The sequence below is a fragment of the Lepeophtheirus salmonis genome, chromosome 3 (genome assembly GCF_016086655.4).
Source record: "Lepeophtheirus salmonis chromosome 3, UVic_Lsal_1.4, whole genome shotgun sequence".
NCBI classification, from domain to species: domain Eukaryota; kingdom Metazoa; phylum Arthropoda; class Copepoda; order Siphonostomatoida; family Caligidae; genus Lepeophtheirus; species Lepeophtheirus salmonis.
The window spans coordinates 20,965,596-20,979,625 of NC_052133.2; the positions used below are offsets into that span (position 1 = coordinate 20,965,596).

General features: G+C 31.7%; 1 protein-coding gene across 1 annotated transcript; it reads right to left on the minus strand.

Moving 5' to 3' along the window:
- Positions 1 to 1,128: 1,128 nt before the first annotated feature.
- LOC121114607 (excitatory amino acid transporter 3) lies at positions 1,129 to 7,580 on the minus strand. Its single transcript, XM_040708624.2, has 10 exons — positions 7,297 to 7,580; positions 7,013 to 7,179; positions 6,305 to 6,695; positions 5,363 to 5,505; positions 5,183 to 5,305; positions 5,002 to 5,082; positions 4,786 to 4,942; positions 4,295 to 4,706; positions 3,960 to 4,226; positions 1,129 to 2,444 (listed from the first exon to the last, which is right to left on the minus strand). The coding sequence occupies exons 3-10, from the start codon at positions 6,423 to 6,425 to the stop codon at positions 2,279 to 2,281; spliced, it is 1,470 nt and encodes a 489-aa protein (XP_040564558.1). The 5' UTR covers positions 6,426 to 6,695; positions 7,013 to 7,179; positions 7,297 to 7,580; the 3' UTR covers positions 1,129 to 2,278.
- Positions 7,581 to 14,030: the final 6,450 nt, after the last annotated feature.

Sequence of the window (14,030 nt, forward strand, 5' to 3'; positions counted from 1 at the left end):
ATCTATTTAAAGTCTTTTATATTTCATGTTAGATATTTTTGTTTCTTTGATCTAGTATAATTTCTTTCTTTTCCCAATACGTTGCTTTGTTTAATCGGACAATTAGCTGGAAAATGTGTCACCTCAAGATAGCCTTCAAAATTATAAATAAGGTATAATGGATCCAATATAAAGTATAATGGACGTCAATGAATTTATTTATCTAGTATTTTGTTTAATTTCCAACCTATTTGTTGATGCGGAGTACATAAATTTCAACCCGACATAAGGGTCTTTATTACTGCGTAAAACGAAAGTACTTTGCTAAGTTTTTTATTTTTATTTTTCAATTGTAGGTACTTAGGAGTAACATCCTTTTTACAAAACTGTACTCTGTAATTCCTACAAGTTCCATTCTGTTTCCTAGATATTTAAGAAAGTTGTGTTGTTTTATTGAAATTTCATATTAGATCACAGATTTTGGTGTAGGTTATTACTAGGAAAAAATGGAATGATGTTCCGATTATAAATTGGTCATAACTTCCTTAATATTGAAGCTAGATACATGCCTTCGTAACCATTATCTATTAGATATAACAGGTTTAAAAAACAAAAATATTGAATTTTCAATTTTTTCTAACATACCTATATATGTATTATGTTCCAATTTTTTTATTTATTTAATGTATACGGAATATTAATTCAAGCATGTCATTTATATACTTAATAAACGTTGACGTCTTCTTAAAAGGTGGATTTAAAAATAATCCTACTCTGCAAATAATTTTGTATTAATGAATGGGATCTATTGATAGCTGTTAATTGATAATTAATTAATTAATACGACATATTTGCAGAGAGGGATTAATAAAGATTTAAATACGAGTCAACCTAGAGATGAAAATAATTAAAAATAGAGAATGAAAAACATTTTTGATGGACATATTTTTGTACAATGACGTATCAATGAATATATTTAAATAATAATATTAAAACATACTTAAAGCAAATCCTTTTCTGTGTCTAATGCTGAATTAAAAATTCTCATAATAATGAAAGAATATACAAATCAATAATAATATAATATTGTAAAAGGACAGACTAATAAAAATCTTATTTGTTAAGGTAAAAAATAAAACAAAACAAAAATGAGGGGACTGGGTAATAGTTATATTTTTGGGCAACATTAGTTTGAGTTTGTAATATTCAATTTGATGGGGATATACATATTTACATATTATATAGCAATTTGATAAACAGTACAATTGATTCATTTCCTTAAAAAAAATATACACTCTATGTACTCCTTACCATACAAATAATAATTGATTATGTATGTATGTACCAAAAATATAATTGACTATTATTCAATTTACAAACCAAATGGTTGTTTATTGTTGCTTTTTATAAAATATATAATAATTATATATAAATACTATGATTTAAAATTTATTATTATTTCTAATTTGTAAAACACCACCATTTGTACACTTAAAAATAGACAAAAATAATAACACAATGAAATAATAATCAAGAGTTTTGAACCAGACCTTTTTTTTTTTTAGAGAATAAAATTGTTTTTTAAATATATATTGATCTTGAGTATATCTGTATGATGTTTAGAGGATATGTGTGTCAGCAAATGAGCCTATGTATGTCAGAAGCAGACTTCTTTGATATACACACATAATATGTAGAGATATGCATATTGAAAATAAAACAAAACAAAAATAGGATATTAAAATCCATCCATATGATGATGATAGAAAGCCATTATAATTCTTGATATGGAGAAGAGAGAGAGAGAGAAGTGCACTGATTATTATAAATTAAAAGAGTAATTATGTAGTTGAGAGAGAAAAAGTAGGGGGAGAAACAGAGGAGTTGAATCTTTATGTGATATGATAATAAATATTGATGATATGTACTTCCATGCAACGTTAATTTGAAGAGAAAGACAGAGAGCAAATTATGAAAAATGATTATTAATGAGGATCATAGCTAATAGCGTATTTGGGGGATATATATATACCAATTATTGTTTAAAAATAAACCAATATAAAGGGGTAGGAAGAGATGATAGCCAGTTAATTCATTATCACTATAACATTGTATGCCACTTTATTTCTTCGTATAAAATATCAACCATCTCAACCTCATCTCTCAATTCTCATACTATTATAATTATTATCCCTTTGATGAAGGCTATCTGACTATATATGAGGCTTCCTGTGGTTACTAATTACTCCGAATGTTGTTGTTAGGTCGAGTATGATGTTTCTTCCTTCTCCTCTTTCCTTTATTTTCGATCCGTATCGTCCTCAATTTCTGTCATGGGTAATGCCTCGAATCCACCCTCAGGCTGATTTTGCTGCTTGCTCATTGCATCCAATTCATCTTTACTAAGATGGTAAACCAACCCAGCTCCAATGGAATCTCCCAATACATTAATGGCAGTTCGGAATCTGTAACAAAAACAAACAAAACAGTAATTAAAAGATAGGTTGAGGTTAGAGGTGTCCACGGTCAGACAGTTTCCCATTTTTTTTTTTTTTTAAATTATGCAGATAAATACTATTATTTATCCATAATCATAACTCCGCTAACTTTACTATTGATGACGTTGTATGGCTCAACAAATTTCCCGCATTAAAATAGTTATTACAGCTAAGTACCATTGATTATATTATGAAATGGATGTCAAAGGTTCCATACTGTTTTGAGCTTTGTAAAAAGAACACTGATCCCTATATTACTTCCACTGAGTATTATGCCAAAAAGTGAAGCATGTGTTGCTGTTTGTTATAATAATGTTAATATGTGTTTACAGGATAGATTTTAAATTGTATTTACGAAAAAAATTGGAAGTTAAATTTCTATAAAGATAAATACATAAAAAAGTGTATGTGTATGGTATAAGCTGAGTTTAATATTGGCACTAAGAGCGGCCCAACTTTTCAAACTATACGTTCGTACAATATACATTTTTCTCAATATGTTCAATCTTGTGAGATCAGGCAAGGGTGCCTACACCCCCCTTCTCTCTAACTATGACAATGGACGCCATAAGAATAAAAAGAATAGAAATCTTTTCCCGAATTTTATGTTAAGAGTTATGTTATGACCGTTGGACAGTCACGATTTTTTAATCATCCATTGAGTTTAAGGATTACCCCCATAGGCCTTAAACAAGTACAGATTGCTTGAGGGGGTTGATAACTCAATTTCCACTGTTGTTCTTCCCCACTTTATGATGTACTCATCAATATATAAACTTGAAAATCAAAAACAAGAGAAAGATATAGCATAAATCCCTAAACAGCAGCTGACTATATATATTCTCTATGAGGTCATGACCCCGTTGACACCTCTAAATTATTGAGTTTGATTGTACATATATGAAAATGTTGCTTTGGTTTTTTATTTATTTTTCTAAATAAATATGTAAGTATTATTTTTTTCTATTTAAAGATAAAAAATCTTGTATTGAATAAGTAACAAGTCCTTTCCTGCCATAGACCCTATGCATTTGTTGCCTTTATTATTATTATTTTGCAATTGAGGGGGAAGGAGGGGGGTCTATAGATAGTTAAGTGAGTGAGTGACTGACATACTTATCTCTTAAAATAAAATAAGTAATTTGACTAGTGGCATCATTATATGTAGCTCCTCTTAATTTCCTCTCGTTCCATATTATCAATTTACACAGAGATGATAAATAGAGTATTTTACACCAAGAAGAACAATAAAAAATATTGAACTTCCTTTCAATTTAAATACATATGGCTACGTACGTATGTACATTTCGTTCCCGTGTGTGTGTGTGTTTGTTATTATGATTTGATGGAAATTTAATGGAGTATGAACATTGAACGCATCGATAAATGACATTGCTCAAATTAAGTAACAATACATGCATGCATATGATGTACATAGTATCGTACATTTTCCCTCCCTCCCACGTAAATGACAATACATACCTGTCAAGAAGCCAGTCCACAGCCAAAATGATGGTCACATCCTCAGCGGGAAGACCAACAGTATCCAATACCATTACCATTGTCACAAGACCTGCTTGAGGAATACCCGCAGCTCCAATAGAGGCTGCCGTAGCAGTAATAGAAATAGCTATGATTTGACCGATACTCATGCTCATTCCTCGGATTTGTGAGATAAAGAGTGCAGCGACTGCTTCGTATAAAGCTGTTCCGTCCATGTTGATTGTAGCACCGATGGGCAATACAAATCTTTAAAAATATATAAATGTCATAAATTTGTATGATGAGACATGAAATTACAAGCCTTTCTTTCTTACCGAGCAATTCTTGGATCAACACCATTCTTCTCTTCAAGAAGATTGATCGTGACTGGAAGGGTAGCTGAGGAACTTGCAGTACCGAAAGCCGTTGTGAAAGCATTAGTCATATTTGCAATGAATTTGAATGGCAATATCCTTGTAAAAATAGTGAAAATAATAGGTAGAACCACGAATCCATGGAAAAATAGACCCACAAGAACCGTCATGAAATAGAGACCTAATTGACCCGCAACCAACGATAAATCCTCCATTTCCAAAATTTGTCCTCCAATCAAGAAAAAGACACCGATAGGAGCCATATAAATTACCCACGTTGTAATGCACATCATTGCCTCAGATAAACACTTGAAAAAGTCCAGCAGCGGCTTCCCTTTTTCCTCCATTTGTGCCAATGTAATACCCAAAATAACTATAGGGAATGATTGAATAAATACATTCCATTGAGCAAAAAAAACAAATAAAAAAAAAACAACAGGAAAAATGTTCACCTGCAAAAAATACCAGCCCCAAAATATTTGTTCCATTAGTGAACTCTCCAGAGATTTTCCATGTGTATAAGTCATTAGGATCACGAACCTGTTTCCCGTCATTATATTTTTCAACCCCAGGATACGTCAAAACAGTCCGATACTGCATTATGGTCGCCTATTTGAGAATATAGCTCATAAGTTGTGAATTTGGTGATTAAATATGAAAAATCTTACCTGTATCAAATTCGGTGGTACCATGTTTCGCGCCAAGTCCATAAGAGTATCAGCTGCAGTCACGTTCCGGGATTCTCCGACCTGAAAGATGAAGAAAAACATATTTTTATATAGATACATACAAAACTAACAAGCAAAACGGAGGTTTATTGATATAATGTAGTTGATTGGAGAGTCTTACTTTTTTAATATCATTTTCTGCCTCCTTTGGAGTTCCTGGATGTATGGACGTGACTAAAATAATACCCAAAATGACTGCGAGAACTGTTGTACTCATATAGTAACCAACAGCTCTGCCTCCAACCTATAGAATGGTTTATAAATTACCAATATATCCGTACATTTAGTACCCTTAGCATACCTTTCCTGAGAGGCTCATATCGAGGGACCCTACGGCAGCAATGAGACTGGGAACAATGAGAGGTAAGATGAGAGCCTTCAGCATCCTTAGAAAAAGTTTTCCAACATAGGAAACATAAATCACTTCTCTTTCCGTCCATTTCTCTTCAGAGATGTATAAAAAGATGAAAAATATATAAGCATTTCAAACTAAAGTATATATGTATATAAACGCATCTTTTACCAGGGGGAAAAAAAAGGTCATTATACCATTAAGAGAGGAATATTTATATGTATATATAAATAGGGAGAGCGATTACTTTGTGTTAGTTTTAAAAAAGGATAATTACCTATGTACATAGTTTCAAATTAGCGTAAAACTTAATTTATCTTTTATATTCTTATAGAGAGAGAGAGAGACACATAGATACGAAATATTCTTTCAAATGAAGAAGATAAGTACTCTCTATTCTTTTCTCATCTTGGAAATTACTTTAATTAAGTTTTGAGGGATAGAAAAAGAGAGAAGATATTATTTTTAATAAATGATAGATTCTCACTTATATCTCTACTAAGAAATTTTTCATTGAGAACTACATACTACCCATAAAAAAAGAGAAATAATTCTTGATTTTGTTATAAATAATATATATATCGATCCGAACGAATCAAATAATTATAATGACTTAATTGACGACTTTTTCTGGGGGAAATAATAATTTAATGCAAAGAAATATTGTTAAAAGGAAATGCCGTTTCTATTAAAAAAGAGAGGCATTTATTAAGAAAAATAATGTTTTAATAGATTACTCTATATTTATATGATTTAGTTAGACGACAAGACTGAGGACCTATTATCCAATTTAAGAACATTTTGTGTACATTCATATTTGTGGGAATAAATAAGAAATAACTAGCGATTCCAAATAATGTCCTGTATTATTAGACGTAAATTCCATCTTACCTTCTCTTTGTCTGAGTAATAGCCCAAAGACAACTCCACCAATCACACCCAAAAGAGTCGCTAGAGTCAAAGCACTGCTTTTCATGCAGCTCTTTACGTTATCTTTGGTGAATTTCGCCATTTCGTTTCTGTGTATGTTGTGTTGAACGGGTTTTTTAACTACTGCTTCTAGTTTTTTTTTTTTTAAAGAGTTTATTATCAAACAAATCAACTTTTCCTTGCGTGATGATGATGTCTTTATCCGTATCTCAATTGAATATATGTGTCGTTTTTACGAGACTCTTAAATCCCTGGTTTTGTATACATGGGTATATACGACCAATGTCCTCTTTAGTGTTTCCACATTGTATAATCCCTTGCTTTGAGTGATGAAGGCATAGATGATGTAACCCTGGAAAAATATGAAGGATAAGAATTGGCGTTACATTTTTACTTATTAAAAGGGGTTTTTATTATATATATGCACGAATTGTAATATAACTTGTCTAAATGTTTCACCAAATTAATGTAATTGGATATCATCAACACATTGTAATAACATGTATATATATATATATAACAGTAGAAGCTTAATTAATTAATGACGCATCCTCTACGAATTTAATTTATTTACGTCTTGTAACATAACATTACAATGCCAATTAATATTATTATTTATACATTATTTTTCGAATAACAAAGTCGTAGGAGAATATCCTATCCCCTTACCGAAAAAAATGAGTTATTCGAATATAGTATTATTCACGGATCACTCATGTATTTTAAGAGAATGGAGAATTTATTGTTAGAAGGATTCGCCAAATATAATTGCTTTTGTGATAAGATATAATATTCGGGGAAGCGCACCTCTTGAACCAAACAAACGCAACGCGATACTAAAATAAGAAGTTTAAAGTAAAAAGGAAAAAAAAAAGCTCAAAATAAGTTGTGTGTGTTCTTCAAAGTAGTAGTAGAGACGCACACACACAAAAAAAAATCGCTCTCTTTTTCACCCAAAAAAATCATCTTCATCGATGGCTGGCACGGAACGCCGCTCTTTATTTTTCCCCTTTTCTTCCCAATGCGTTTTCCCCCTCTCCCGTTCTATTCTTTTTTTCCTTTGTGAATAGTATTGGGATTACTACAAACAAATTTGCTTAGAGGAATGATGGCTTCCACTTCATCAGTCACACAAACAATAACACTTTTTTATATATTGTCATGATGATGGACTGTCACTTTCTTCCTTACTCTATGCCAGAGAGTGGCAAAATATCCCCTCAAAAAAGAAAAAAAGAGAAGAATTATTTCTCTTTTTGCGAGTACTATATATATATATATATTATAACGGGGGAGTTCGGATTCAATCGAATTCGGATAATATATCAGACATTTTGGGATTTCTTATCCATTCAGCTGGATATTTGTGCGTCTAGACTCAAAATGTACGATGTGGATTTTCAATGTCAATTGCACTTTAGTTGAAGGAAAGATAACTTTGTTTTTTATCTTTTCTTTTTTGCAATCAGATATATACATAATTGTTTTGTACATTTATAATGATAGGCGATAAATGGATAGTATCAAATTTGTCTAGTTGGAATTTGTATTTACATATAAACTACATATCCAAATGCATTGGGAGAAGGATCGTTTACCTATCTCTAGTTTTCAATGGAGGCAAAATATATCAAAGCTAACTTGTTGCATCCATACTTTTTCTAGCCATCAGAAGGAAAATGTTCAAAAGAAGGCGATGAAGAGAGAGAGATAATAGAGCGATGTAAAGACATAGTACAAAACTTGTTGTTTCAGTCCTATGTATTATGAAGAAGGAAAAAAGTCCCTATGTGGTAGGTATATATAAATAGTAAAAGTTGATGTGGTGTGAAAGCCGCATCAGTCATCACGCATCTCTCTCTCTCTCCTCTCAGTGCAACCTCTTCTTACTGACTTTCCTTCTTCTTAAGATAGCAAAGATTGGTTCTGTATACTATACCTTTAATATCTCACCTTCTTGGCACTTTCCAGTTACTTTAACACATATATTATATACCAATATGTTATTTTGTACTATAAGAGTTGCTTATGTACTTTAATTATATATATAATATTTCAATGGGCAGCAAAATGTGAACTGTTAATTAATGTTTATTTTCTCATTACTATGAAAAGGTTTGGTGATTATTTTTTGATATTATCTTTCCTCCGTCCGTTTTACATAAACAAACTGTACTAATTATTTAGTCATTTCATCATCATGACCGAGCAAAAAGCAAGAGCAGAATATCTCAGATATCCTAGAGTTAATGTGATGAATATTAGGGACATTGTTAAGAGTTCTAGGAGTCTGGTTTTTAAGTTGGCTCTGATGAAAAAAAGGGGAAAGACTTCTTCAGTATGTCAGAAAGTGGAGGGCATAATTTAAAGAGGGATACAAAGTTCTTGTTAAGTTTGTAGAAGAATATAAAGGAGGATCCTACTAAGTTAATAAATCGCCTCGCCAACGGCTTCTTTGTGGTCCTAGGACCATCAGGAGGGCTATAAATTACAATTTGGGATTAGATTATATCACAAGGACTCCACACCACCTTCTGATAGAGGGCATGAAAGCCAGGAGGCTCGAGAGGTGCAAGAAAATCCTCACATGAAGCAAAGCAAATGGGTCAATAGTGAAAATTTTATCGGACAAGAAGATTTTCACTGTTGATCAATTCTAAACCAAATGCCCAGCCCAAACAATGGTCCTTGGCATTGTGGCCTCTGATGGAAAGAAGATGCATCCGGTTTTTTTAAAGGCTGGACAGAAAATCGGCAAGGAAGCCTACTTTAAGGTTTTGTTAACATTATTTTTTGGGCTATTATTGAAAATATAAAATTATTGATGCATTTCTAAATCCATGCCCAATTAATTTTTTTACATCATATATGTATTTAATTGTACATCCCATGGACAAATATTGATAGTAAAACGAAGGATATCGATACTGAAGAAGCGATATCGATATTGGGAATGAACAGTTGGCTGCAAATACAGGATGTGAGCTCTATTTAAAAACCAACACATTTTTTTAAAACGTATTTTCACCTCATCTAATCATCCAATTTTAATAAAAACCAATTCCAAATGAAAACTGAATTTAAAAAAAATATATATATTATTTTATATAATCGTCTTTGACGTTAATAAAGGCCTCGACTTGACCTCGAAAGCGGGGGCAGGTCTTGAGGACATTTTATTTCTGACAGATTACGGAATTCCTCCTGGATCCTGGACATCAGCTGGGATTTTGTATTTCAGGAGGATCTGTTCGTGTGTCGTTCAACTGCACCCCACACATAGAAGTCCATGGTGTTAATGTACGGTAAACTTGGAGGTCAAACACTGAGCCCAACAGAGTAAAAAAATATGTATATATATAAACTCAATTAGTCATCAGAACCTTTGCTGTTGATTCATCATCCCCTCCAGACTCTTCCGATTGCTTCCTAACTCTCCAGACAAAGGACCTGTACAGGTTTAAAAAGTTTGCAATCTCCACATTGTCTTGTCCGGCGCTGATCGCAACAGGAACACCCCCTTTTTCACGATTGTGGAAAAAATGCTTCGGTGATCCATGCCATTTTTTTGACTGCCACCAAAAACTTCTGGTTAGCCGCCAAAACAACAAGCAACGTCCAGGCGCTCAAAGTTCGCAGTTAAACAATGGATCCTCCTTGTTTATTTATATTTCATTAACAGAGCTGGGTACTTGAACTCGAGGCTTGTGATTCGAATCCATATTTTGCAGACTTACAAGTCGACTGGATCTCATAATTAAATACTTGAAACTTGACTTGGAACTCGAAAGCGTTTGTATACTGAACTCAAGAAAGATTTTGAGTATGAATTGGAAATTAGGTAAATTGAAATCTGAGGACTCGAACTTGTCTCAATAAAAATATTAAAAAAATTGAACTTGTGAGCAAAGACATGCAGTATAAGGACTTTTTACTAAACCATCAAGATTTTCACTATTTCCGCATCTCTAATACAGCCAAATATCAAGTATGGGCTTTATATTTAAATTTATGGGATGAGTTGGGGTACCCATGAAGGTTAACCGCTATAGCTTATAATCACTTTGTGACATTGAATTTATCCACGATCATATGGCCTGTCAAATAGAATCTATCATTATCTATTTGTTATATTGTGACAATGAAAATTTGCTACTTAAAGTGTTATTTGTAATACCTCCAAGAAATTAATCATAATAATTGCACTGATATAAATAATTCATTATAATTCAGATTTAATATTGAGAGAAAAACCATTCAGGCTTTTTTTTTTGTTATATGTATGTTGTCTCCAACTTGTAAATTGTACGAGGAAATTGTACTAATTCTAATTTGTACGTTTCATGTCATTATTTAATTACAAAAACACTCATTTTAATTACCAATCTTTAATTGGTGTGCTAATTTTATTTTGATCGATTAAAATTACTTATGTATTCTATATTTAGAAGAGATGGAATAGTGGACCCATGGATAACTAATTATGTGTCTAATTTAACATACGTTTTAATTAGTATTGTTAAGAGAATTATTGAATTATTATCAAATTCTTCAATAAAAGCATGTTTTTCTCGGCTGTTTGAAAAATCTACTTATACAAGTTAGAAAAATTGGATTTTATAAAATTATTATTCGATGAAAAAAAAAAAGAAAAAAAAAGACATATACAAAGTTCAACTCGATTCGATCGAATTTTAAAAGCACACTAACAAAATTTTATACTTTATACTAAGATGATATCACTTCGAGAAGTGAGGAAACAATCCTAGCAGCTATGGAAAACAAAAAACACTGTTCAGATGGCTAACTACACGAAGTTTCACACACTGGAAAATGCTTAGACTTTACAGCTCTAATCATGATTCTTATATGCAAGAGGGGGGCGGGGGTAGGGTATCTCAGTTTTAGTTGTATTATAGTTTACCCAGAGTTATTATTAGGGGTTGTTAAACAGATAAACTTTGCCTAAAAAATATAAAAGACAACTACCCAAGATATCCTCGTTGTTAATCGCGGTTTTTCAAGATAAAACTCACATTCGGTTACTCAATTCTTGGATGGTATCTCCTCAAGAAATAAAGCACAATAATAAAAACTTGAAAATTAAAACAATATGACGATATAACTGATGAGCTATGGAGTACTTTAGTCTGTAAAGCGCTACCTGGCTCAGCCTTAGCTACACACGCTCGATGCTAGATGCAAAAACGTTAGCGAAATTCCATTAATATGAATATATTATTATATGATCGATAAAAAATATGTAAACAAAATACATCAGGAAGCACTATTTACCTTGGATCCGTGCCGGATGCTGTATGCAAAAGTTTCATTAATACGACCATATGACTGTTTTTCATTCCAACATACATTTATATATATATACAAATCAGCTTAGTTGATTAACATGGAAGATATCTTGAAGACAATTTCTTTTGGTAGTAAAGTTCATTACAAAATATTTTTTGAGAGGGGGGGGGGGAGGCTCTTTGTCCTTCCCCTTTATACGTCCTTGTAGCCTTAATCATCGGACATTGTCCAAAATAGGCTGTTAATCGAGAAAAAAACAAACTTGAAAGGAACTCAATTTTTAGTAATAATGGGATGCCATCCTTTTTCCCCTCAGATATCGTATATAAGATCATTTTTAAGAGTCTGACATGTAATGTACTTAATCTACATACATACTATATTCCTAATGAATCCTCTCTAATATTTTTATACACGTATTACGTAAACATTATTAATGAGAGAAGTACGCGCTTGTTGTATAATATACTACTTGCTTGTAAAAGTTGATTTGATTGAGACAAGGGAGAGGCTTTCACATAATATGATTACATACCTATTTACCTATAATAGCCTTATAAATATTTACATAGTGTACATTTTTAAGTAATTTTGTGGGTCTTGCTCTCAACCCTGGACATATTTGGTGACCAACTCTCCATTTTTTACTTCCTTCACGACTAGCTTTTTGTATTACGTAGTATGAACTCTATATCCTTTACATGGGGTTAGAAAGGACCTTCATTTATTTAAATGAATTATTAAAATTAAATGCCCATATAGTAATTAAAAATTGGCAAAAAGAAAAATACAAAAGGAAGACTAGCCACGATATCCTTTTCAATTTCTCCCTTTCTCTTCTGACAAATGAAGTTGAGAATAAATAAAAAGATGCTCATTAGTGTTCCAAACGTTGAACATGAACTAGCTCTTGAACAGATATGAACAATTATAGTATACGAATAATGATTCCTAAGTAAGCAATCATTATTGGACAACTCCTGCAAACTGTTTGGGGTCTTTGATTCATTTATTTTTGGATTAGATGTCACGAAAAACAGCAAAAATAGAGGCCTAAGGCTTTAGTATTGTTCTTGTTATAATTAGTAGTCGAGAGATATATCGGCGAGCCAATTAAATTGGCCAATTATACACAGGTTTATAATCATAAAACCAAATTGTGCTGAATGACATTTTTCTTTCAAAAATGAGATAGTATTTGAAGCTATTATTTTCAAATTATCCAGTAATTCCTTCTCTAATTTGATATTTTCCCCATATGTTAAGACCAAGTTAGTTTCTTGGACTCCAAATTGTTCAAATTCTAAATCTCCGGAAAGTTTAGAAAAATAAAAGTCATATTCTTTTACTAACCAATTTTATTATTAAAACTAATAATATGCCAAATGATTTTTATGTATATAGTATTAATAATAAACTGGATTAAAAGGTAGGGTATATAGATATATTTGTGATCTAATGTAGATATTTTCAGTCCCTAAACTCTCTCTTAATGTTGCATGACCTTTATGAACATAATTAACAATATCAAAAGCTGTTTTAATTGACACTAGGCAGCGGCAGAAAGAGGCTATACACAACATTCTAGAGTTTGAGGATTATACTGAATATAAACATTACTTTCTGTAATGTGCTAAGAGTATTTAAAGAGTTGAGCAGAAGTATTTCGAAAGTGATCACTTTAGTCTCTAGACTCAAGTACTCTCTGGCTCATCACGTCATACTTAATTATATTTCTCAAGCTGTGATTATGATTCTATTGTTTTTGAGGAGCAAACATCTAAGTATTGAGTAACTTCGTGAGAGACTGCTCAAAAAACTGAAAGCAACAGTAATGATTTGTATTTATTATCTTCTAGCTATATGATTAAATCAATGTTTGTATGTTAATCGACGCCTAATAACTCCGGTTACTACTTCTAGTTTCCAATAAATCTTGATGAAACTTCATCATATGGCTTTATGAATTAAAAAAAAACTTAATGCTTGGATTGAATACTACATGATGCGAATGCTATATAATTATATTTGAATTAAATCAAAGTAATATGACCTGAAAATCCCTATAATATGTCTAAATTTATACGATTATTATTTATTTCGATCAATTTGGGATGAGAAAAGTAGGATAATTGAAAAAAATATGACGTTCGTTCCATTGTAAAAATGGAATTTTTTTTTTTAATAATTAATTTTAATAACATTTTGAGCCTGATATTAGATGGAAGAAAAATAATTTCATATTTCCGACCCTTATTTAAAACTAAGTATATCTTGTTGATGATTGATGACACAGAGTCAAACGATAAAATGTTATAAAGTTATAAGTGTATACTACATCCACTTTTACAACAGTGTTGCGCTTGGTCGTTTCATT

What these genes read in the sequence shown, in the direction of transcription:
- LOC121114607 (XM_040708624.2), bottom strand. Translation starts at nt 6,425, where the DNA reads ATGGCGAAATTCACCAAAGATAACGTAAAGAGCTGCATGAAAAGCAGT. An exon ending in ATATGAGCCTCTCAGGAAAG is followed by an intron (nt 5,306 to 5,362) that starts GTATGCTAAGGG and finishes ACCATTCTATAG; the next exon opens with GTTGGAGGCAGAGCTGTTGG. An exon ending in TACCACCGAATTTGATACAG is followed by an intron (nt 4,943 to 5,001) that starts GTAAGATTTTTC and finishes ATTCTCAAATAG; the next exon opens with GCGACCATAATGCAGTATCG.